General features: G+C 40.8%; 1 protein-coding gene across 2 annotated transcripts; it reads right to left on the reverse strand.

The window, feature by feature from the left end:
* Nucleotides 1-11,956: 11,956 nt before the first annotated feature.
* On the reverse strand, nucleotides 11,957-23,738 carry CREBL2 (cAMP responsive element binding protein like 2). 2 transcript variants are annotated; one of them, XM_027666276.1, is made up of 4 exons: nucleotides 23,578-23,738; nucleotides 15,724-15,921; nucleotides 14,457-14,604; nucleotides 11,957-13,754 (listed from the first exon to the last, which is right to left on the reverse strand). In XM_027666276.1, exons 1-4 carry the CDS (start codon nucleotides 23,590-23,592, stop codon nucleotides 13,681-13,683), a joined length of 435 nt encoding a protein of 144 aa, XP_027522077.1. In that variant the 5' UTR covers nucleotides 23,593-23,738; the 3' UTR covers nucleotides 11,957-13,680. The 2 variants fall into 2 exon arrangements, with proteins under 2 accessions (XP_027522077.1, XP_027522078.1); XM_027666277.1 differs by having other exon boundaries at nucleotides 11,957-13,727; nucleotides 23,578-23,735.
* Nucleotides 23,739-23,989: the final 251 nt, after the last annotated feature.

The raw sequence follows: 23,989 nt of genomic DNA on the forward strand, positions 1-23,989 counted from the left end.
CAGTTGAGAGTCTCAAGTACTTTTTTCCTATTCTCTATTTTCTTCTCAACTAGCTCCAAAAAAGTTAGTACATGGTGAACAGTTGGTCCCCATCCACTCTCTCTGTGCCAGTCTTGGGTTTGTAAATCTCTGTCACGTATTCTCAGTTATTTCTCTCCTGAACTGAGGAGTCTCATTGTATTCTGTCATTTCTTGCCCAGAACTGGCTCCAGATCAGCCTCTCCTTGGAGCACCCTGATGTAGCTGGCAGGGCATGGCCAAACATCCTCAGGTCCAGGCTATCAGCAGGTATTTCACACTCAAGTCATCCTAAAAGCAGTGTGGACACTTTGATCCCAAGTGTTAAACTAGGCAATAGAAGACAGTATGCAGGTGTCAGCTATCCCTCTACATACTCCTGTTTCAAAATTTCAGGTTCCCTGCTGTCTGTTTAAAAGAGACATCCCTTGTCACAACCTCCTCAGAGAAGGATTATTTTTTTCTTCTGCTTTCAGAGCAAATGTGGCACACTTGGGGTCCTGTTCATGGCTGGAGCCTGAAAGTGCAGCAGTAGTAAAAGTTAATAGAACAAGAGCAGCAAGTACTACAGCGTGTAATAAACATGCCTGAGTATCTGCCTTTTCCATCAGCAGGGAGCAGACGTTTACGTGTGTTGGAGTCCCAAGCTGACATCCTCTGAAGAGTCTCTTGTGCTGGCAGTGTGGGAGTGGGGAAACCCCTTTGTTGAGAAATAATCCTACACATATGGTATAAAACTTCCTTCCTCCTCTACAACACAAAGTATGGTTGTAAGAACCCTTGCTGACCGCAGGAACACTTCCAGTATGTATTTCACAAATTCAGAAATCCCCATTAAATAAGGATCTGATATTTCTCGTAAAGCCATTAGCAAAAAAATTCCCATGAATTAGGAGATGAAAGGACCTTGAAAAGGTGTGGTTCATGTTCTGAGCAGGTCGTTTCTCCCTGAAACATGTGCTTAGTTTTTCTTTGCCATTTAATTGCTTCTGACACAGTAAAATCAGATCTCAGGCCAGGTCAACTTTGCAACATTACTTTTAATGTTGGAGAATGTATCAATCATATGCAATGAGTCCTTGCTCAGTTGGACCCCAGAGATGTTCCAGTGGATGATGCCTGTGCACAGCCAGCTTTTGGCCCTCAGATGTGAAGCAAGCCTCAGACCATTATGGATCCCAAAGGAAAATACTGCTGCAGCCACCACAACGCAGGGGCTGCTGCCTTCAGAGTTGCTCCATTGCTGAAAAGGAACTAAGAGAGAGGCAGTCCATCCCTACAGCACTAGTTCCACACTGCAGACCCACAGCCTGCCAGGTGTCATTTTATGTACACAGACAAAGAACTCACTAGTGGGTGTGAAACCAGAGACTTCGGAGCAACTTTCCCTCTTGTGAACTCAACCACGTTTTCCTGCCTTCCAGAAGGTGTAAAACTACAGAAGGTGTCCAGGAAAAGTCCAGCATTGCCATGACACAACAGCTAGGGACATAATGCCCCCAGGCTGAAACAGCTGGTAGTTCTGCACCGAAATCATGGGCCTACCCGGCCCTGTGACCATGAGGGAAATCTGAAGGTTGGCTCCCTTAAACCACCTTCCCGCATCAGTAAAAGCCCAGTCACAGTTGTCTCAGAGTGAGCATGACTCTGATTGCCATAACCAAAACTGCTACACTGTTCAAAACATATTCTCACCAACATAAGCTGCTTTTGAACTTGGAGGAATGTGCCCCTGCAGCTGTGCCCTTATGCAACTACACTAATAAACCTTCCTGATTTCTACTTGCAACACGATGCAGCTTTCAGCATGTTCCTCTCCATCCTCTATTCCATCAGCCATGGCTGCTGACCAGGCTCATGCTCTGGCGAACATTGTGCTTCTGGGAGAGGTGCCTGAAGGAAGAAAGGCTGCCTGAGCTGCCTCGGCAGCTCCAGCCCTTCAGGTGACATCCAGCCACTGGAAGTTTGGTGCTGCTGTGTGAGAGCTGACAAAGACACCATGCTTACAGGTGCTGAAGATGGAAAATATCTGGCAGCTTGGCAGTTGAAATGGCAGCTACTCCATGCTTAGGGTTGACTTTGGACACCTGTAATGAAATGGATGGAGATTAAAAAGTGCTGACCTGGTGCTAGAGCAAGAAGAAATCCTTTTCCCTCCTTCTATCATTTTAGGACAGGTGATGGATGGGTTTGACAGCACCAATGCCAAGTACCTCCTGGTCTGCCAAGTCCCCAAAGGTACCAGAGACAGGAGAAAAATCATGTTCCAGTGGATGCTGCCTGTGTGCAGACAGCTTTTGGCCTGCAGATGAGCAAATCTGCAGATCTAAGATCTAAGCAAGAAATAGAAAATGCTGCAGGATTTTTCTGATCAATATAAACATATGTCTTCACACTCCCTCACTGCTGACAGACTGTTTCAGTGATATATCCAACAGAATAATAAAGTTAATGAGGAAAATAACAGAAGATTGGCGAGGAAGTTTATAAAAACACTGAAGTGACCTGGAGCTGAGGTGTAGAAAAACCCCATATATTATAATAATTGTTGTTTATCCTTGAGTGTTGGACAAGTAGAATATCTGTGATTTGATAACCCATGATAGAGTCAGCCTATTGAATATGCTTGAGATTCCCTCTGTGCTGTGAGAAAGATTGAAACACAGTGGTAAACTACACCTGCACGAATCCCTAAAATACAGGTGAGAACAGCAGGTTTGATGATCCTCCAGCATGGTCTGAACTCCATAGTGCCTCTGCTCAGGTGCTCCTTCAGGGATTCCCTGGCTGGTAACAAAAATAAATATACTCCTTGCATTTCATACACAGTTTTGTGGTTGTCCCTGTGTCCAGCCTGTACTGGCTTACACAGAGGGGTGAGGAAACTTTAACACTAGACCGAACAATGCTACTCAGGTAAAGGCAGCTCGAAGAAACACATTTTAATGTGGGAATAGCCAGCAACTGCCTCTAGGGCTTCAAAGACCTCTTGGGACACCCCAGTAACCCATAAAGGTTGGCCAGGTGCCTGGGATGCCAATCACTGCTCCCGCATGGGTAGGCATGCTTGTCCGTGAGCTTTTGTGTAAGCAGAATGGAAACCAGCATGTAGACGTGGACTGCAGGAGGCAGCAAGGCACTAGGACAGGTTTGGCACTTGGCAAACAAAAACTTCCAGTTCACAAACACATCTCAGCCCCATTTGCAAAGGAGAAGCTCTAGGAGAGAGGACTCCTGGATCTCTAGCCCATCTGCCCCTTGGTTTTGAATGTTTTCTGTGTGAGAACACAATACATGCCAAATATTGAACAACTTTTTTCCCATTAAGCAGACACATGTTAAGTGGAAACTCCATCGCTGCCATTTACTTTTGCTAAAAAGTGATTTGCAGTTGGGAATTACTATTACAAATTGTCAAATTACGTCACTCCCTTTTTATTTCAGCAGAAAACTGGATTTTTGGTTAAACATCTTTTAAAAGCTTCCAGCTGAAGGGGTGGGGGCTAATGAAAAACAGAGAAACACATTTTATCTATTTTTCCCCCAGCCTCCCAGAGGTGATACCAAAGTGGCTATCATCCATTACTGGACTTAAGAGTTTCCACATACCCACTTAAGAATCCCCTGAGTTTTTCAGTCTCCTCAACTCAATCTGTTTGACTTCAGAATTAACTGACATTGATTTAGGAGTTGGTTTTCCAAGGTGTTGAACACACACCATTGATTTCAGCTGAAATTCTGAGTGCTCAGCCTTTCCCAACATCAGATCCCTCTCGTTTAAAAGAACAAAAAGCAGATTTGAGGTTTATTAAAGCCAGACCCACATGCTAAAAGGAAGGGTTAACTCCCTAAGTTGTTCTGTAAGTTAATATGTCTTTATTAATTGGCTCTCTTCAACCTAGCAAGTGTTGTGGAATAGACCATTACAAATTACATAAGCTTTACTTGAACTAGTATCTAGTAAAACATAACATACCTACTGGAAGATTGTTATATGTCACCTTCTGATGAGCAGCCTGGACTAAAACAGACTTTTTTCTACATTACTGCTAACACACACAAAGTCTTCTTTCATTTTTTTCATGAGGCCAGTCCCTGGATAAAATTCTAAGTGGCAAAGGCAGCAGTAATTCCTTTGTGTTCAGCATCCCAACCATTTTACACCAGCTCTCGATTTGGTCCTACATTTTCAGGGGAATCAAAAAAGAAAAAAATATTACATCATCAAATAATTTAATTTGTTCTTGTTTCATGCCTGGCCAGACACTAACTTTTTCTCTGCATAGACAAGTAAAAGCAAGAGATGCTTTTGTTTCCATGGTTTGGGGAGGAGGGACTGATCAAGGACTTGAATTTTTTTGAGGCCACATAGAATTAGACAGCAGAGACCACAAACAGATGAGTGTAATTAGCCATCTTATTTCCAAAGGCATCACAGCACTTCTCTTCAGCCCTGGAGACTTATACTATCTCCACTTCCATACAGACTTCACAGAGTCCCTTCCCGTATCAATCCAAATACAGGGAGGAAAACGATTAAGTGATATCCAGAGTTAGCAAGATTTCAGATTAGTTACCAGTTAGCTGTAAATGCAGCAGGAGTACCCCGATTTCCTTATTAACTCACAGCACTGATGTGAGAGCTGATCTGCTTTTTACAGACTCTGAAACAGTTACCTAGTTGTGTCTTCAAAGACTGCTTCCCACTTGTTGATCATGTTAACTGTCAGAAGAAATTTCTATCCAGGTAACAAATCACTGGAGATTTGTCTTTAAGGGAAATATTACCTCTTTCCTCCACTAAAAAAAAAAAAAATCATACTAGTAAACACTTTTGAGTATTGTAATTCAGGTATTTGGTGCCATCATGGAGGTTTTGCTTGGGAAAGGACATAGGAGGAATGTCTTTGATTGAATATGACCCCTTTCAATGGTCTACGAAAACTCTCCATGGATTTGCTGCAGTTGCAAGGGTGTAAAGGATGTACATGTTGCAGTGGCTTTTGTAGTATAAGCAAAATGTGTGCATGGAATCTATGATAAACTGTTTGGTGAACAGAGAAACAGTGATCTGTACAGAGAAAAGCTCCTCACAGAGCCCAACCACCCACCTGCCAAGCTGATCTAGAAATAAGAGCATTTCTCATCCTTTACAGAGCACCCTCTATGACTTGTTCTTTACATCCAATATTTTCCCCTGTGATTGCTTTGTGATTGCAAGACCAGTAGCATTCTCACCTCAGTTCTCAGAAGATGGTTTTCTTCTAAATTTCCCTAAAAACATCCTTTATTTCTCTTTTAACTCCAAATAACAACCAACTAGCTTAAAAGAAACATAGAGCATAACTTAGATTAGGACATCCTATTCACAAATATCCCTTAGGAATTACCTGAACAGTGCCAAACCTTCTGTTGCACACTTGCAGCAGGAAAGTTCATATAAACAGGCTGCAATCCTCATTTAATTTATATTCTCATTTAATTATACACAATCTTCCGCTGGTAAAAATCTGGCCTTTAAAACTGATAGCACATGATAAGAGTTTTCCAAATATTATAGGGGCAGAGACTGTGTAAGAAATTAGTAGCAATGCTCCTATTTCCAAGCCAAAGTCATAAAAAATGAATACTAGAGTTTCAAGCTCACCTGACTAGACTTTTATCAGTCATATATTTAGTTTTACCTAATATTTTTTTCAGAAACCACTTCATCAGCTTAAGTATTCTATAGAAAATCTCAGAAGTGCCAATTGAGAAAATCACAGATTTTTCTTTTGTTGAGAAATTTATTACATACCCTACATGTATAAAACTCCTTAAAGAAAGGTTTTTCAGCCACCAACATAAGAGAGATGTAAATTTTGAAATCCCAGTGTAAGCGAGCAGCTGATTTCAGCTTTACAGAGCAATCTCCAAACTCTTCAACCATTCTGATTACACGGAAGTTTTCTCTCTTAGATGGACTCTGGTCAAAATCAACCCAAAATGGAAAACTAGAACCAAGAATCTCTCAGACTTTTGGGTACACCAAGCTTATTTAGGGACTTGTTTATCACCAGCCTGGTTTTCTGGAGAACCTGCAGCCTGCATCAGCAACGTATGGATCCCTTTACCAATTCCAACTCAGTTTGAAAGGGAAGTCATAAAGCCAATGCAATTTGGACAATCAACAAATCTAGGGCTGAGTGGAATAACCTATCTACTTGCAGGGAAAAGCAAAAGAGACTCTTTTTGTACTCTGAGAGCAGCACACCAGCCAGACAGCACATGTCCCGCTTATCCACCAGTCAACTGCAAGTGTCCCTAAAGATCAGCCACAGCCTGGCTGTCTCCTACCCATAGCAGGGTTCAGGGAATAAAAGAGGAAAGAAAAGTGGATACTGAGTGAAGGAAAAGGAAGAATAAGGCAAAGATCACAAGCTCAAAGGAAACCACTGTTGAGACTTCGCAAACTGATCAACTTGCTTTAGAGTGACACAGTCAGAATCCCTTCTCATGAGACTTTACCATGCAAACATTTCTCTAATTTCAGTGTATGAAGAGCACAACCAAATATATTAACAATATGAGATGAGGAAAAAAACAAGTGTACTATGTATTCATTCTTCATCCAAATGTTGGTGCAAAAATTAAAACCACTAGTTATGCACTTCTGTATGGTTTAAGTGTAAGGTTATAAGTGATTAAATTGAAGCAGTTTAAGAAGCTTCTGCCTTTCAGATGAGAAAAAAAAACTGACTCTAAATAGGTGCAGTCCAATCAAAGCCAAAGGAAAACAATCTTACGAAAACAGTGCTTCAGTGGCCCCAGCAATACCAGAAACACTCTCTGTTGAAGGCAACAGTATTTTAATCTTCAATTATTAAAATAACAATTTAAAATGACAGTTCTGTCCCAAAAAACCTTGAATAGGAAAGCAAAGCTGGTATACAGATAGGAGGAGAGCTTGGAATCTTGGAATATTGGATTAATTGTTTAACGAAAAGCAACTCAAGTTCTATTTTTCTTTGGAGGGTAGGAGTTTGCAGGGGTCCAAGTCACTACCCACAGGACAAGCAATTGCTGACAAGCACTGGCGACCACAGTTGATTCTTTCTTGTAGCCCAATCACTGCAAGAGAAACACTACTAAGTCTTCCCTGCCCCTTGCTATAGTAAAATTGTGTCCTCAAAAGCTCTCAATGCTCCTTGGAAGGCTAGCAGTCAGCACCCAATAACAGAAACAAAACTGGAGTACATCAGTATTGATCCTCCATTCTATTCTTACCACCTCCATGTAGATCTCCAAACCACACACGATAGAAAAATGGCACACATGGAAGAAATTAGCACTTAAAAGCATCGCTGACAATCCCTGCACTTGTCTCCATCCTTTCTAATTAACTTGAAATTGTTACTTTATAAAATTTTCCCTCATGTCTGAAAACAGGTATATACTAATAAGGACAGGGGAAAAGAAGTTTTACAGTAATAAAGACAATCATTTTAATCCATGTTAACAGGTGATAAAGTCACAGTTGGTAGTATTTCTGACAGACCAAGACAAAGCTGTGTTAATAACAGGCACATTTGTTTTGTTTCTATGCCTTATTTCATACAAAGAACATGATTCAGAAAAAAAATGCAAGGTGAATGCAAGCAATCACAAGAGGTCATTCATCATTCTGCCTACATTCTTTTATTAATACATTCACAGAACTGCAACTGTGCTCATTCCACAAGTAGTCCCTGGCAGAGGGATTAAAACAGACAACCTTTATAATTGTTCTTCAGCTGTCAGTCAGCCTTTTTTATCTGCCAGCACGTGTAGACATTATCAGCTCCATTACAATGTAGATTGGATTGAAATGATGACAACATTAAGCGGCTTCTGAAAAAAAAAACATTACGTAAATTCAAAAAATGGAAGTAGTTAATTGGCTGCTTCTCAAACACCCAGAGCAATCCTCTTCGGTTCCATTGGTTACTACTAATAAAAAATTACTATTTTATTTCAGAAGGCAAGAAACCCTAAGAATAAAGTAATGAGAAACACACCTTGCTGAAGTGAGTGCTCACACTGATACATCCCTGACCGAGCCATCACCTTGAGAAGGTTTACACAAATACTTGTCACAAGAGTCAGCAGCTGATCAGAAAGCCAGGCAAACCTCCTTCCCCTTTTGCTATCCAAGATTGCAGACAGGACCCCAGATTTAAATGGAAAACCAACACTGTTATTGTATTTACTTTGATGAAACCTTTTCTCAGTGATGTTCATGAGATAAAATCACTTTGGGCCAAAATTTTTAAAATTAATCCCCACCCCTAATTCTATAGGCTGTTTCAAGTGTGTAAACCTAAGCTAAACTTCTCCCTTTGTTTGAAAGCACTGTCACTGCTGAAAATGCCAGGCAACCTAGAATTTTACAGAAATACAAGTAACAGAGTCATCTAAATCCCAGTGTTTCAAGTTAAAGACGACTTACCAGTCTGGGAGGAGCAGAACTGTTTCCCAGCATCTACATGCTGGAAGAATATGCCCAGCATCTACAACTGAACAACATCACTGCTGTCTGCTAATGCTGCTGCCTTCTTCCTCATCATACAGTTTATCAGAAAAATGCTTGAGCAAGCAAAAAACACTCTGGAGGGAGCTGCTACCAGCTCTGCTTGCGCTCGGCTGAGAAACAAGAGGGTCCTGAGCTACAGAGGATGATGATATTATTAAGAGCTTGGAGTGCAGAAAGGGTATTTACACTGATGTTACTGAGAGCTTGAAACATAGAAAGGGTACTCAGTATGATTTGGTGGGTGTGGTACAGAGCGTGTGCAGAGGCAGAAACAGCAGAGTAACTCATGTTTTTATATAGTTGTCTGGAAAAGGAACCCCGGCAACTTTTGAAAATAGCTGCCAGGCCACCTGGGGAAGAAAAGAGATTCACAGAATACACTTTTCCCACAGGAAAAAGGGAATGCATACTGCAAAGTGGATTTCAAATGGGAGAGGAAAGAAAAAGCCCAGAAATGCAAAACAGAAAACACTGACCTAGCAACACGGCCAGATCTGTGTTTGATATAGAGCAGGAAAGAATTGTTCTTACATCAGCAGGCATTCACAGCATACCACATAAGGAAATGGTGAGGTTGGAGGCCACTGCTGGTATGCTCTATCCCAAGAACATGGAGCATTGCTGTCGCCAGCACCATAAAACTTGACCAAAATGTATTTTCTGCACTGCCATGAGAAAGAAGGCACGGAAACAAGTCACCCCTCATGGCAAGTTGTTTCTATTCACACTGAATACAGTCTCATGAAAACGCATTTTATAACCCACTTGTAGTCTTTTATTCACAAATTTATTTCATCAACAGAACACCTATCAGCTGCAGCATAGTTAAGAATGTCACCAATACCCACCCAAACATATAGAGATCATACACAAGAATTGCTTGAAGCAGCAATCAATGTTAGTAGCATTGATTAAGCCAGTTGTGAGTTAACGCAGATACCCAAAAAAGCAGAGTTAATCCTGTACTTTTTATAAAAGCAAAATTCTGCCTTCCAAGTGCTTTTTATAGAGGAAAAAAAGAAACTGAAAATCAGTTGTTTAGGTTCTTTAAATTGTTTTTTTTATCATGAAGTCCTGACGAAAATCATTAGCTGAACAATGACAACGTTTTCTAATTGCAATTTAAATATTGCTCAGATACCCACCCAACCTGGTCTTGAACACATCCAGGGATGGGGCATCCACAACTTCTCTGGACAACCTGTGCCAGTGCCTCATCACCTTTACAGTAAAGAATTTTTTCCTAATATCTAATCTAAACCTACCCTCTCAGTTTGAAGCCATTCCCTCTTGTCTTGCCACCACAGACCTTTGTAAATAGCCTTTCTCTATCTTTCTTGTAGGCTCCCTTCAGGTACTGGAAGGCCATAATATATCTACACACACAAATCTTTACTTTCCATAAATACAGCATCAGCTGAATTTTAGTTCCCCAATGTGCTATTCTGTATGTGATACCTCAGATTTTACTGTGGATTAGAAGTTTGTTTTCTCTCACAAATTCACAACAGAGTCATATAAGAAACTCAGTTATTAACAGAGAAATTAATGCCCAATGGCACTAGCAGCAGTAACTCACAAACTGGTATGTATTTTGCCTTGCTTGCCTGCAACAGCTGATCATCTGTCACTCATGCTGCAACTCATGAAGAGGACTACAGTTCTTATTTCAGCTTTGCTCTGATTTCTCTGCATTTTGAGATTAGTCTCAAAAATTTGGTTCTTATATTGACAGTAATTTTATAGGTAACTGTAGAGATTACAATTTCTTGGACAGTAGGAACTGGAACTATGATCCCAAATCTTCTCCACCTCTTCATGGGATTCCAGGAAAAACTAGATTCATTATTGATGTAGATTAATCTTCACCCTAAAATGTAAAAAGGAAAAAAAAGAAAAAACAGTTACAGGCACTTTCTCAAAGTTAGCCAGGTTTCAGCTGACAAGAAAAAGCTTTCTGAAATTTGTGTAATACATTAAAAAAACCAAACCTCTAAGTTAAAATAGTCTTTGCAAAACACTTAACAGAATACTGATTTTTTGACAAACACTTATCAGATCATGAAAGCAGACTTTGATTTTTTTTTTTTTTTTTTTTTTACACACAATTTCAAAATGTTCTCAGCTAAGTGACAAGTCAATTAAATGTATCCACTTCACTGTTCAGGATTCTATGCACGAAGCATATAAAAAGAAGACTTAATGCATGTTTTTCTTGTGAAGCTGCCACTATCTAGTACATCCTTACAGTGCTTACTTCATCATCATCAACTGAGTTCAGTCTCATTACACTTAACTGTAATTACAGTTCTAGTGTTGTTGTAAACACCAAATAGTAGACAACCTTTTCTGGAGACTGCATAGTTTCCAAGAGATACCCACCTTTAGCTGGGCAAATGGCTCTAGCTGAGCATTAGATTTCCACAGGAAGTAGGAAAATGAAGCATTTCCAGGCTCATTTCCTTCCTTCAGTACGTGTGAGAGAGAACCAGCTGTGCTCACTAACTGCAGCAGAAATGTGAGAAAGGCTGTGCCCGTTTTGCACAAGGAGAGGATAAGACTATACCATCCTTCATTATTTAGGGTACTAGATGAGACTCCTAGTCAGAGGACTTGGTTGTTATCACTTTGAGGAGCCACATCAATGTGGATGAAGACTGTAAGCATTAGAGTAGCAAACGAACATGAACCACAAACATTTGTTAGTTTTCAAGAGGAACTGCTAAACTTCAAGCTCCAAAATGAAGGGCTCCCGGAGATCCAGCTAAGGCCAAAAAATTCATAACACAGCACGATCTGTCACATGATGGAAGCCATGGAACTTTAATGATTGCTGCTAGGAATCCTACATTTTGTAATAAACTACAGTATCTAAGAGCAGATTGAAAAACTACAGTTAGAGCCTGCAACTATGAGTCTCATATTTTTGCATGGAGGACAAACAACAAAACCACTGAAGATGATGCAGGCTGTAACATGCCTCGTCTATCTGCATGAAGTACAAAAAACCTGTTAGAACATGGATGTGGCACTATCTGTGCCACAGAGCTGGACTCAGGCTTGCCAAACACAATCCTGTAATGTCAACTGCTGATTAAGCCAAGAAGCAGAAGCCATCATGATGGGGAACAGAAAAAAAATTGTTGCCCATCACATTGAGAAATTCCAACTCACTGTCTCCTTCAGAAAATAAAACTTTCTGCTGAGAGGCTTCTTGTTTGGTGAAACACGGAAAGAGGGAAGAAAACAAACAGGGTATTTCTGGCAAGATCAGAGCTGAGTCTGTCACATTACCTAGTGCTGAGTGGACCTGTTCTTGTCACGTACCATAACTCCCGTGCATGTTTTCTACATTCCTGATTCAGAAAGACACTTAAAGCATACACATAAAATTTGAAATATATGTTTAAGTACAATACATTGTTTACATCTGAAAGTAGACTATGCAAGACTAACTCTAGCCCAAAGTAATACATTACACTTCTGGTATGATCATGTTACAAAATCCAGCTACAAGGTTCACAGAGTATAGTTCTGAACATTTGGCCTAGGATTTTTCTTCCTCCATAAAATGGCCATGCAAGCATTCAATACAGACAAAAATCCCCAAACTTACATGCTGGCTTTATTGCTCTTTCAGGACAAACTGCAGTTCCAAACTTCAAACACACGGGGTGGATGACCGGGGTCAGGACATGGACAACACAACCTGAACCCCCATATCCTCCCCATCTCTACTTCAGTATTACTTAACCTTTCATAATAGTTTCCTGTATCTGTGCAACATTTATAGCAATTTTTAACTAAGTGCATGCTTGGAGGGTCTAAAGAATAAACTTAAAACCATGCCTTAAGGTTCAATATATAAGTGCTTAGAGTGGAATTCTGAAAACAATTGTGCTGTACATTGAAATTATTTTCAGTGCTTTCAACTCATCTTGAATTGAGGTAACACTAAACAGACCCAATTAGTTCAATAAAAAGAAGGCAACATTCAGTCTAGCAAAGTCATTCATTGTAATATTTATTCTATGAAATAATGAAGAAAACATAAGATTAAAAAATGTTCCATGCATTTCATAAAATACAGAGAAAGACACTGCCATAAACAAAACAGAATAAGCAAGCCAAACCCCCACTGAAAATCCAGAGAGCTCCACTCTCCATGTCACATCATATGAATACAAAAAGCATATCCAGGAGAAAGAGCAGTCTGAAGAAAGTGACAGGTTATCTGTAAATAACCAGTATGAGTAAATCAGCCCACGAGAGTTTTGCCATTACCTTTCTTATAAAACTGATGCCACTTGGTTTCCTTGCTACCAGTTCTTGGCATTATCTTTGTCTGGGAAACCAGGACAATGCAGCAGAACCCATTTTAAGTTGCTGTCCAGGAAAGTACTAGGGCCCAAAATGTAGGGAGCTACAGAAAGATAGGGCCCAATGGGTGAGAGGGAATGTCTGGAAGCAAGATGCAGGGACATGCTTTGACTATCCTACCAGAAGCATGGGAGGTAGAAAATATACTCAGTGAAAGAAGTATGGGCAGAAGAAGGAAATATATCTAGTACCTCTCTTGAAGAATCCCTATCACATATAGGACATGCTGGATTACAGAAGGATGCTGAGAGCAACATCTTCATTTAGGTTACAAATTACATCACTATAAACCTTCTTACTGAAAGCTTTTGATTCATTTCCTTCTCCCCGACCTACAGTACTCTGTTTGGCTTTAGCAAAGTTGTTATGAGATCCTTCTCTTGCTTTTACTTTACAGAACCTCCCAGACTCCCACAGTGGTTAACAACCACATAACTACCAAAACCAAAACCAGTCTAATTCTGGGCTCTGATATAAAAGCAGCCCCCATTTCGTAACAGGAATTCCCAAAAGCTGCCATAGCTCTATTTGGGGAGCGTGGTGTAGCAAAAGAAAGAACAATGCTCCACTTACACAAACACCTACTACCCCAAAAGCCCCACTCCACACAGCCTTAGGAACACCATCAAAGAGTTTCATGTGGGGAGGAGCAAAGAGAAGACAGCAGACTGGGATCCTTGCCCCTGCATCTGGGGATGCATCCACTTCTCAAAACAGCATTCTTCTGTGAGTTACCGAGGTATCTCTGCTGCAGTGTGGAAGGTTCTGCATTGGCCTCCTGTCAGTGATGCATCACAGGGGAAGACTGTTATGGTTAAAAATGTGATTTTCATGTTGATTCTTTCAAACATAAAGCTAGGAATTCCTATTTTTAAAAAAATTTCAGTAGAGTGTAATCTAGCCTGTAGCATGAAATATTACAAAATTAGAAGTAGTAAGATATCGAATTGCCCTTTGCTACATCTTAACTCTCTCCCTTTGCATAAACATATCAGGAATATGACTTTATATCACATGATCTTTTCACCTTCCGATTCCTGGAATAACCTTATTTCATTCCCTGGACATGCACAAATGAGTCAGAAAGAAGACTCCATAGGAAACGCCAAGTCCAGCATTTCTCACTCCAGAGTGCTTACGGCCAGAATACTGGTTTTTTGACGGAGTTTTTAAAATTCAATTACGTTTTATGTGCTCCATTCACCTCGCATTAAGAAAACAGAAAATGCTGTAAAAGATTAAGGTCTCAGGTCTTCACGGGCCTTAGTGAAACACAAAGATTGAGTCTTCTTTTAAAATAACTGCCCAGCTTCCTACCTAGTGTAGTATATATGTTGTCCATGTAAACATTACACAGAGTCTTTGTACCACCCACAAACCTCTTTGCTTCGATCAACTATTTGTGCCCAAAAGCACATCCTTATGTTTCTTCCTACACCACAGCCATCCTCCTACACCACAAAAGATGTAAAAAAAATCAGGAATTAAGCATAGGCTGGATACTTACAGGGATTGCTGCTGTTTGCTTCCGTCTTCCCAGCCTTAGCAAGTTTGGTTGAGTTCTGCTGTGCTTTGCCTTGCTCCTCTCCAGTTAGCAGGGCTTTTATTTCAGAGGGGATTTTCCCTTGGTCCATTGCCATGCACCACTGCTTGTACTGAAATATGCAAACACATTAGGCATTAGTAAACTGCCAGGATCACATTAGCAGACAAAACAGAGCTCTAATCTTTACCTTCCGGTATATTCATTTAAAGTCTGAATTTACTGAGCTGAAGCCTCTTATGAAACTGCAGAGCACTAATGAGCTAAGCACGTGTCCATGGTTGCATACCTGGCCTCAGTAAATCCTGTTTCAATCAATAAACTGCTACTCAGTGGCCATACTGGACAGAATACTGTAATTATTAAACAACATGGAACACTTTGTGCAATTTCTTGCTGCTGACATGCAAGAATACCGTTCCAGTTCATGGCCTATTAAAAACAAATATTTCACATGACTGTGCAGCTGATGGACTATTAAGAGGTCCTTTCTGATTGTGCAAGGCACAGTTGCAGCACATGTGCCTTATTCCTAGCTTCCTCATCTTAAATTCTTCACTGCCAAACCCAGAAGCACATCAAAAAACCTGTGGGCAGCTGGCTGACTTTTCACCTGATCTTAAACCTGATTAAAACTGATTAAAACTTGTGCTGATTAGCCCTGCCTACTCAAAAAAACCTAAAGCCAGGTCAAGGCAATACCCTCAGCTCCAGTGAAATTTCAATAGCACCTCAATACCACTGAGGAGCTGTGCCTGATTTCCAAATGAAACACTCTCTTTGGTTAACACTGCTTATTTGGCCAAGACACCCATCTTACATGTGCTAGAAAACAGGACAGCTGTGCAACCATCTCTACAGAGAGCATGCTGCAAGAATCAACTTCCCCAGCAGAGAAGCAATGACACGCTGTGTATGTATGTTCCCCCAAGGGAACATCTACCTGTTTCTACATCTGCCAAAGGTTACTCAAAACAAATATTTCAAAGACAATAGACTCAAATGCAATGGCACTTTCTTTGCTTGCTTCTTGTTCAAAACCAGCAGATAACTTGTGACATGAAATTCATATTCTACACACCGAAGAAGGCAAACAGCTGGATGCATCTGATGTTTTGATACCTTCTGGCTAGCCAAATGCCACTGTCAGTCACCATGATTTTGAGAAAAAATGTTCATGAGCATAGGTCCCAAATAATACTGAGGATTAGGTTCAATGATAGTTTCTTACCATTTCAAGCTCTTCTCTGAGAGCGCAGATGGCTCGCTCTCTGCTTGAAACCAGTTCCTCCAGGTACTGGTACCTCAGCTTCTTCCTGGCCCTGCACTCTCTTGCACTCTGACGACTTCTTTCAAGTTTTGCCTTCAGATCTATTTTGGCTGGTTTACGACCTCGTTTGCCTGGTTTCTTTACTTTGCCTCCAACCACCTGGAAAAGAAGGGCACAATAAAGATCCTGTTCTGCAAAGGTAATGCTGTTACCACATGATTGCAACTACTCGGTGTCTCAAGTATAAAATCTTGCATACACATTCACTGATTCTGGAGCAACAGAGAAAATATGAATGCTGATGTATGAAGTTTTCAGTAACGGCATTAAAAACAAAAGAGAGGGATATGATTTCACAGTGAAGTAAGTGCTTAGGCAGTCCTGTTCTAAATGCTACTAATCTGATTTGGAGCTCCACAAGATGGCTGAGGTTGGCAAGGACCTCTGGAGGTCATCTGGACCAACCACTCCAGCTCAAGCAGGGCCAGCTGGGGCTAGCTGCCCAGGACCATGTCCAGATGTCTTTTAAATATCTCTAAGAAGGGAGACTCCACAATCCCTCTGGGCCACCCATGCCAGTGCTCAGTCATCCTCATAGTAAAAAAACCCAAACATTTCCTTATGTGCAGATGGACCCTCCTGTGTTGCAGTTTGTACCCACTGCCTCTGGTCCCACTTGTGTACCACTGAAGAAAGCCTGTCTCCACCTCCTTTATACCCTCCCTTTCAGGTATTTGTACACATTGATGAGATCCCCTGAGCCTTCTCCTCTCCAGGACAGATGGTCGTGGCCTTTTCAGCCTTTCTTCACAGGAGAGATGCTCCAGTATCTTCATCATCTTAAAGGCCTTTTGCTGGACTCTCTCCAGTGTCTCCATTTCTCTCTTGTACAGAGGAGGCCAGAACTAGATACAATATTTCAGATATCTAGGAGGGTATCTGGGACATTGAGGAAGCATAGTCAACTTGTAGTGAAATCAAGTTTAATATCACTAACAACTCATGCTCTAGTACTTGCCAGAAATATTAGAAAAATTATATTATCTAGAAATATTATACTATGCAGTTTAACATTTTATTTTGGAAAAAAGTATAATCAATGTAATCCAAAACTTAGTTCTGCTGCAATCAACAGTTTCAGCCCACTCCAAAGATGAAGCTTGTCAGAATTATTCACTAGCCATCTGAGCTTACTCAGGCCATGTTTCTTTCAGAGGAATCTTCTGAGGAGTTTTACTCAGTCACACCAGGTCCTACTTCTGCTACCTCTGCTCCATCAGTACCAAACCACTCTGGCCATGATGGCCTTCGAAACGTTATTACACAGCCTGGTGTGAGTCTCCTCATGCAACCTATCAGTGTTCAACTCTCCCTGTACCTAATTTAGGTCTCCCTTCCAGAAACAGAACTCCCTAGTTTCTTGCCCTACGGAATGCAGATTTTGCAGTCATTTTCCCCTCTTCTTTGTGCCTCCTTTTTAAGAGGTCTGAAAGCTTCTCTTGCTACAATTAAAATAAATTTTTTAAAAAAGGAATAGTTTCCTCTGTGTTTACTCTATGCTTCCCCACCCAAATATTTTACTCTTAGCACGGGAGCATAGCACAAGAAAGTTTTAAATAGGCTCTGAAGCTTACTTCACTGGTCATTGGGTAGTATCACACTGTAAGCATTACATCAGCCACACACCCCAGCTCCCCTCTGAAGTGAGGATTTCTCTTTATTTGCATTCTGACCACACTGTTTGAATGGAGGGGGTGTGGAGAAACACAATTAACACACACACACACCTGCATAGAAGAATTTCACTGCTGCTTAGTATTTCACCATACTGTATACAGACAGGACTTTTTCTAATAGGCAGTGTTCAAAATATCAGAGTTCAAAATAAAAAAAAGGCACTTTTACTGTGTAATGGTACAAAATAAATAATTTTCAATATTCAAAGAAGTCACTTGTTCTACAAACTTAGCAGGCTGTAATAAAAGCAATTCACTAGGGTGAATTGATCTGCTAGAATGAAGAGAAAAAAAAAAGGACTATACAATTCAGCCTATTCTTTCTTTGGAAAGTGAGACAACAATCACATGCCAACATAATCCTACCCTCTCTGTATTGCCTCTCCTAATTTATTCAGGAGTAGCTAGCTACCATAAGCAAATGAAGGAACAGAAAGTACTTAATGGACATCTATGATAATGAAACAAACACAATACATTCAGAAGAGCAAAGAAAACAAATCAAGCTCTTTTACACTATAACAGCTGAATACAGTTTGAATAATCCACTCACTCCACCAAGTACTTCAATTCTTGAAGACTTTCAGCACCTGAGGCTTTTCTGTGCCAGTGCAAGGTAGTTCAAAGTAAATCTTTGAATTCAAGAGCTAGATAAGGTCTTGTAGAGAGGTACACTCCAGCTCTCTTAAAAAACCTTTGCCACTGAGTTCTGACCCTCTAGAAGTAGAGTGAGCTAGCTTTTAAGGCTGGAGCCCCAGCACACCCCACACTGTTGTATGAACAAAATAACTCGAGTCTTAGTCCAGCACAGGAGCAGTCACGGCCATGCCCTTTCACCACAATGTCAGGCAGGTGAATAGTTCCCACCACCCTGTTTCTCACACACAGCAAGTTAAAGACTGCTTAGCACATTGCAAATGCATCCTGGATCCACCATTACCAATTAATTGCTTTCCCTTTAGTTACTCCAGAGAGCTTTCTACAGACTGGTGTACTAATTGCTCTCTCTCCAAGATCTTTTATCACTGCAGTAATCCTGCACACAAGCTCTCTTATGATAGGAAAAAGGCTTGTACCTTTTGGGTTTTTGACCCTAATAATCTGACTTCACACCATCCCTAAAGAACTCGTACTGTCTTTATGGCTCCTGGAGTTCACCATACAATTAAGCATCACACTGCAAAGTTGGTTTGGTAAGCCATTTAATCAAATCCTGCATCATCATCATCACTTTTCCCTTATCAATATTTAAAAGCTCCTGCTGTAATCTTAAGCAACCCAGCCGGAGAAAAAAAGGCCTGGGAAATCCTTTGCCCCCATCCAACATTACCATATCCCCCTGGCTTCCAAGTCATGTTTGCCTACTCAGTTGCTATGCTGATGTGACAGAAAGAAGACAAAGCAGAAGTGATAGTTGATGTTGAACATGGCAACAGACCAAGAAAAAAGCAGGCAAACATTTTCTGTCCCTTTGTATTCCTCTGGAGTTTATAAAGGGATGTGATCTATTAGCGTTCAGCAGTAGGAATCTGGGTTTTTTTCCAGAGTCATGAGTCATAAGCAATCAAGACCCAGAACAACATCAATTATAAAATTTGACATAGAAATATTAGTAATTACATGCATTAGTTAGATGTATGACCAAGCCCCACTTCAGTTCGCTCAGACTTCAGAAAATGGAAAAACATAATTCTTTCCCCAAGGTACATGGTGTGATTCTTGGGGTGTCCTGCGCAGGGCCAGGAGTTGGAGTGGATGATCCTGATGGGTCCTTTCCAACTCAGAATACTCTATGATTCTAAGATTTTCTTTTTAATACAGTACCCAGATCAAAACCTAATTCTTATCTGCCATCAGTGTTCAACCACAAAGTTATGTGACCTGGAATTGGAAATAGCTGCAATTACTTGACCTGACATAGAAAATCTCTCACATTTCTGGATTTTTTTATTAGAAGGATGCAGCAGCTACAAAAGCACTTCCAGAATGCACGACAGAGAGTCCTCCTTAGGAAGGAGATGCATACATAATACAGTTACTAGCACTCACAACTCTGGGGAACTGAGCCCCTCGGATCGAAGATTTTGATAAAGGGGCCTCATTGTGACATCTGCAGGTTTTAAACAATTCGGCAGATTAAAACAACACTATCTGAAGTGTCAAAGCAACGCTGATCACATTGACCAGTTCAGCATTTTCCAGCAGCTCAGAGTTCATTCACCAATAAATCAGCAGTTCTACCAAACAGTAGTCGAGATCCAGCTCAAAGAATCATCTTAAGTGGACTCTTCATTGCATTAGCAGCTGAAGGTACAGGTGTGCAGAATTTAATTTAACATGGAGCTGATGACCATATACAGAATTTACATAAAACTGTAAAAATTATTAGTAAGAAATAAAACCTAAGTGCTGCATTACAGTAGAGGGGAGAGGAATATATTCACGCTGGCAAACATTTTCTCAAAATCAGAAAGCAAATGAAGTTAGTCACAAGTCTGCTAATAAAGACAAAGTTTTCTGATCTTCCAATTCAAAGCATACCATTTACAGCAGCAGTACAGAACTCAGCTGGAAAGTATGCTTGTTATTCCTCCATTGCATGACATTTCATATGCTTAACATAGATTTAACTTTCACTAGCAGACAAAATGCTTCCCATAACGATCCAAAAATGTAAGACATTATTTAGTGAGCAAACACTTTGTCTTAAGCTGGTATGTCAAGAGACATCTATCTTAAAACCCTAATGATACAAAGTGATTAACGCACTAAGAATGTAATCTTTTGTACAAATGTATAAAGACTGTCTTTGCTGCAATTAAAAAAGCATAAGCTAGGAATAAATATCAAGTGTTTTCATAAGGTGTTACACAGGCACCCAGAAGTAAAGATTAAGGTTCAGGGCAGCAATCAACCAGATACCACCTTCCTGCTCAAGAGGTGAGAGTCCTCCTCTTCTCCCACGGAAGGACCTACAGCCTACCCATGGAAGCATGTCCACCAACGTGCAGTACACATTCTGCCAGTTCACACTAACAGAAGCCAGGCACTTCTTTAAACTTGTCTCTCTTAGAGCTCAGAACAGACACAAGGATGGTCAGCTAACTCTACCACGTATAGCCTCCTAGTTCATTGTAACAATGAAATAAAACTGCTCTAGCTATTTTATAGGGTTTAAGCTCATCCATTTTACTCATTCATTGAAAATATGAGAAGACGTGCCATCTGAGCAATGCCAAGTAGCACCTTCTTAAAACATCTAATGACTTAAAATTGCTCATATAAAATTATAACCAAAGGTTTTATTTTGCCAAGCAAGCAGCAGTGAGAATGCTTTATATTCAGATATGATCCTGGGTGGAAAATTTCTCCAGCACATTGCAAATCTACATATTCTGAAAAAGCTCTGCAGGATGAAAACTTAGTGGCTCACCTCCTTAACAGCTGAAGTCACTCCACACTAGCTCTCAGTCCCTGCTGTGGCATTCAAAGTATAACCCAGAGTAGACTCCAGGATTGCCAGGGAGATCACTCTCTCTGTGATCCTTGTCACACACAACAGCAAGGGCCACAGGCAGACACCTGCTATAAGACATCTCATGGATGAAGACTCATCAGGCTCTCTATTTGAAGCACATCTGCCTTGCTCCCACACTTCCTCCAAGGGACATCTGTATCCCCATAATTATGACTCAGGACCAGACATGACGGAGTATTTGATGTTTCAAAGGTAAGCTTGTAGAAAGCAATGCAACTCCTTGCGTGCAGCCTTTTGCAGTGGACCTTCCCCTGCTCTAACACCAAGTACTCCCTTAAAATGGAAAAGATGTATGAACACCAGAGCAAGGCATCAACAGATGCTCAATCCATAAATGTAAATGCCCCATATAAACAGTTTATCTGAGGGCTTGCTTTTTCAAACTCAGTTAACACCTAAAAACACGCTGAGCTTACCTATTTGAAGGCTCTTCTTTCACTTCACACATTGCAATTTTGTGGAAGTTTAGAAAAAGTCAGACTTCAAGACCAACATCCTTGCCTAAGCCCCTGGAACCAGCCTGAAGAACAGCAAACAATCTGAGCTGGTGACCTGGCTTTAAACAGCCACTGCCTCTTTTACAAGATTAAAGGAATTTGCTTCTTCATTTAGAGGATGCAGGAATTTATTTACAAGCAAAAGAAAGTCAACAACCAAGAACCAATCCCTTCAAAATTGAGAAGGTGAGATTGAGATCTGCTCTCTCAAAAATCTGAAGAATGGACCTGTCTATTGTCATCAGAACTGGGTAACAAAAGGTTTTCCTAAGCCTTCCTTTATATATCCAACACATGTAAGTATCTGCCTTGAACTAATAAGGCTTTTAAAAATACTGTTGGGTGCATTTCATTGAATTTTCATTCCCCTTCAAAAAAAGTAATCAGTTACTACACTCCATTGCTAATATTAAGAATGATGCACTATACATTTTTCCTCCCCAAATCCCACTTTAAATTAAAAAATAACATTTAAAATATATTTGTCTCCAAAATGCACTTTTTTCTTAAAGCTCAACCTAATCATTTGGTTCAGTTCAATTTATTTTTGAAGAAAAATACATTTCATCTAAACTTTTTAAAAACTAAAGCTATCTTTTCCATACAAGGCAAGAATATTTGTAATAATAGAGGGTAAACTCAATAGGTTTTGGTGGTGGTTTGGTTTTTGTTTGCTTGGTTTTAATTTCACTAGAATAACAAAAGTAATCTGATGTTAAAACCTTTTTTATTTCTCATTTCTAGCTATAAACTGAAAAGTTAATTACCCAAATAAGTATTGCCAGAGCATTCCCTATAAAAACTTCCAAAATTAATACAAAAGATTCCAGTTACCTATATAAAACTTTATTTTAATGGTTTCCAACTAGAGTTATCAGCTAACAAAAATATGCAAAATACTTCTTACCCTAGTTCAAACTCTCTGCTTCCCAATGTATATAATAAATAAGTTATATGTAGTATTCCAAACTAACAAAGTAATTTCACCTATAAACATTGAAACTACTATAAGAGTTCCTCCTTTTTCCTGTATTTAAATACTTCAGAGGTGCACAAGTGTTGTTTTAACAGGAATTAATTGCCAAGGAACAGCTACATCACTAAACTCTTTCCCTTACACAATCAATAGCTCAAACCACAGCAAGAAGTGAGACCAGTACCCGAACAAGCCTTAGTTTCAAGTAAGGTCTACAGCAGAAAAGAAGGTCATATTTTGGGTTTGGTTTGGATTTTTTTTGTGTGCATAATTTAAGAACATCCTTCAGAACTGAAACATGAAATTTTTCTAGATCTGATGTTCAGCTATTCTACCTCTCCCTTTCTTACTATTTCTTTCCAATTAAAAGAATATGTTAACAAGAACCATTTTTCTAATGCTCTCCTAAACCAGATAAGGCTAAATTAAAGTGCACAATGAATTAAGGAAAACATTACAGCATGCAAGCTCAATTCTAAGTTAATTATGTCATGCAGACAAAGGAAAACACTGAACTTGTGTTCAGGTAGCTACAGAATGGTTACTTCACTACTAATGAAATTTAGTTGTCTCTGTTCTTACGGGGAAATTCCTTTCATAGTTGTTCAGTTCACAGACAACACTCCAATTAGGCAGGCCAACTCCCTCAACAAGGAGGAAAGCATGACTCAGTGGAATTTTTAGGAGATTTCAGGGACACGATGGCTCAAGGTATAAGACCGCAGCGGCTACAACATGAGGTATAAATACTGCTTACCTCATCCTGACACAGCAACCTGCAATGCGAAGAGCCCTCCCAAGAGAAATGGCATCTCGGATGGAGTCACCAAACCCTCAGGGCAACCTTTAGTCTCTCGACTTGCCCTAGCCCACGTCTGGGGCTCTACGGAAACACCAGAAGTAGCATCCAAGAGCTGCAACCAAAGGAAAAGAAAGGGGCAACCCCTCCTTCCTGGCGGCTGCAGCGACCAGAGCCCTTCGAGAGGAGATTTCAGCAGGCTCCCTGCACCAAGAGCCTCGCCGGCTGCCCTCAGTTTCGGCTCCAAGGTGGGCCCCCCAGGCCCTTACCTTGCTGTCATCCATGTGTGCCGCCACGAGTCCGCCGCGCCGCAGCCCGAGCCCGGCAGAGCCGTCACCCGTCCGCAGCCCCGGCGGACAGACAGCCGACGCTCAGGGTACCTCAGGACCGCCCGCGGCCGCCGCCATCACTCGCCGCCCTGTTTGTTTACAGCCGACGGGCGCGAGGGCGCCGGCAGAGCGGTGCGCGGTGGGAAGTGTAGTCTTGCCCGGCCCCGCCGCCTTTGGCCACTGCTCTGCTGGGGGCGAGAAGAACCACAACTCCCAGCAGGCCCAGCGGTGAGAGAAGTGGTGATTGGCCCTCTCCTATCTAAACGGGGGGACTACATTTTCCAGGAGGCCCAGCAGCAGCTTAATTTGTTGTTTCGTTAATTTTTGGCCTTTTTTTCTAATGCGCCGTCCC

Source organism: Corapipo altera, unplaced genomic scaffold (genome assembly GCF_003945725.1).
Source record: "Corapipo altera isolate COAL_440 unplaced genomic scaffold, ASM394572v1 317, whole genome shotgun sequence".
NCBI classification, from domain to species: domain Eukaryota; kingdom Metazoa; phylum Chordata; class Aves; order Passeriformes; family Pipridae; genus Corapipo; species Corapipo altera.

What these genes read in the sequence shown, in the direction of transcription:
- CREBL2 (XM_027666276.1), bottom strand. An exon ending in TCAGAGAAGAGCTTGAAATG is followed by an intron (nt 14,605 to 15,723) that starts GTAAGAAACTAT and finishes TGCATATTTCAG; the next exon opens with TACAAGCAGTGGTGCATGGC. An exon ending in AGCAAACAGCAGCAATCCCT is followed by an intron (nt 13,755 to 14,456) that starts GTAAGTATCCAG and finishes TAACCATAACAG; the next exon opens with TCTTCCCCTGTGATGCATCA.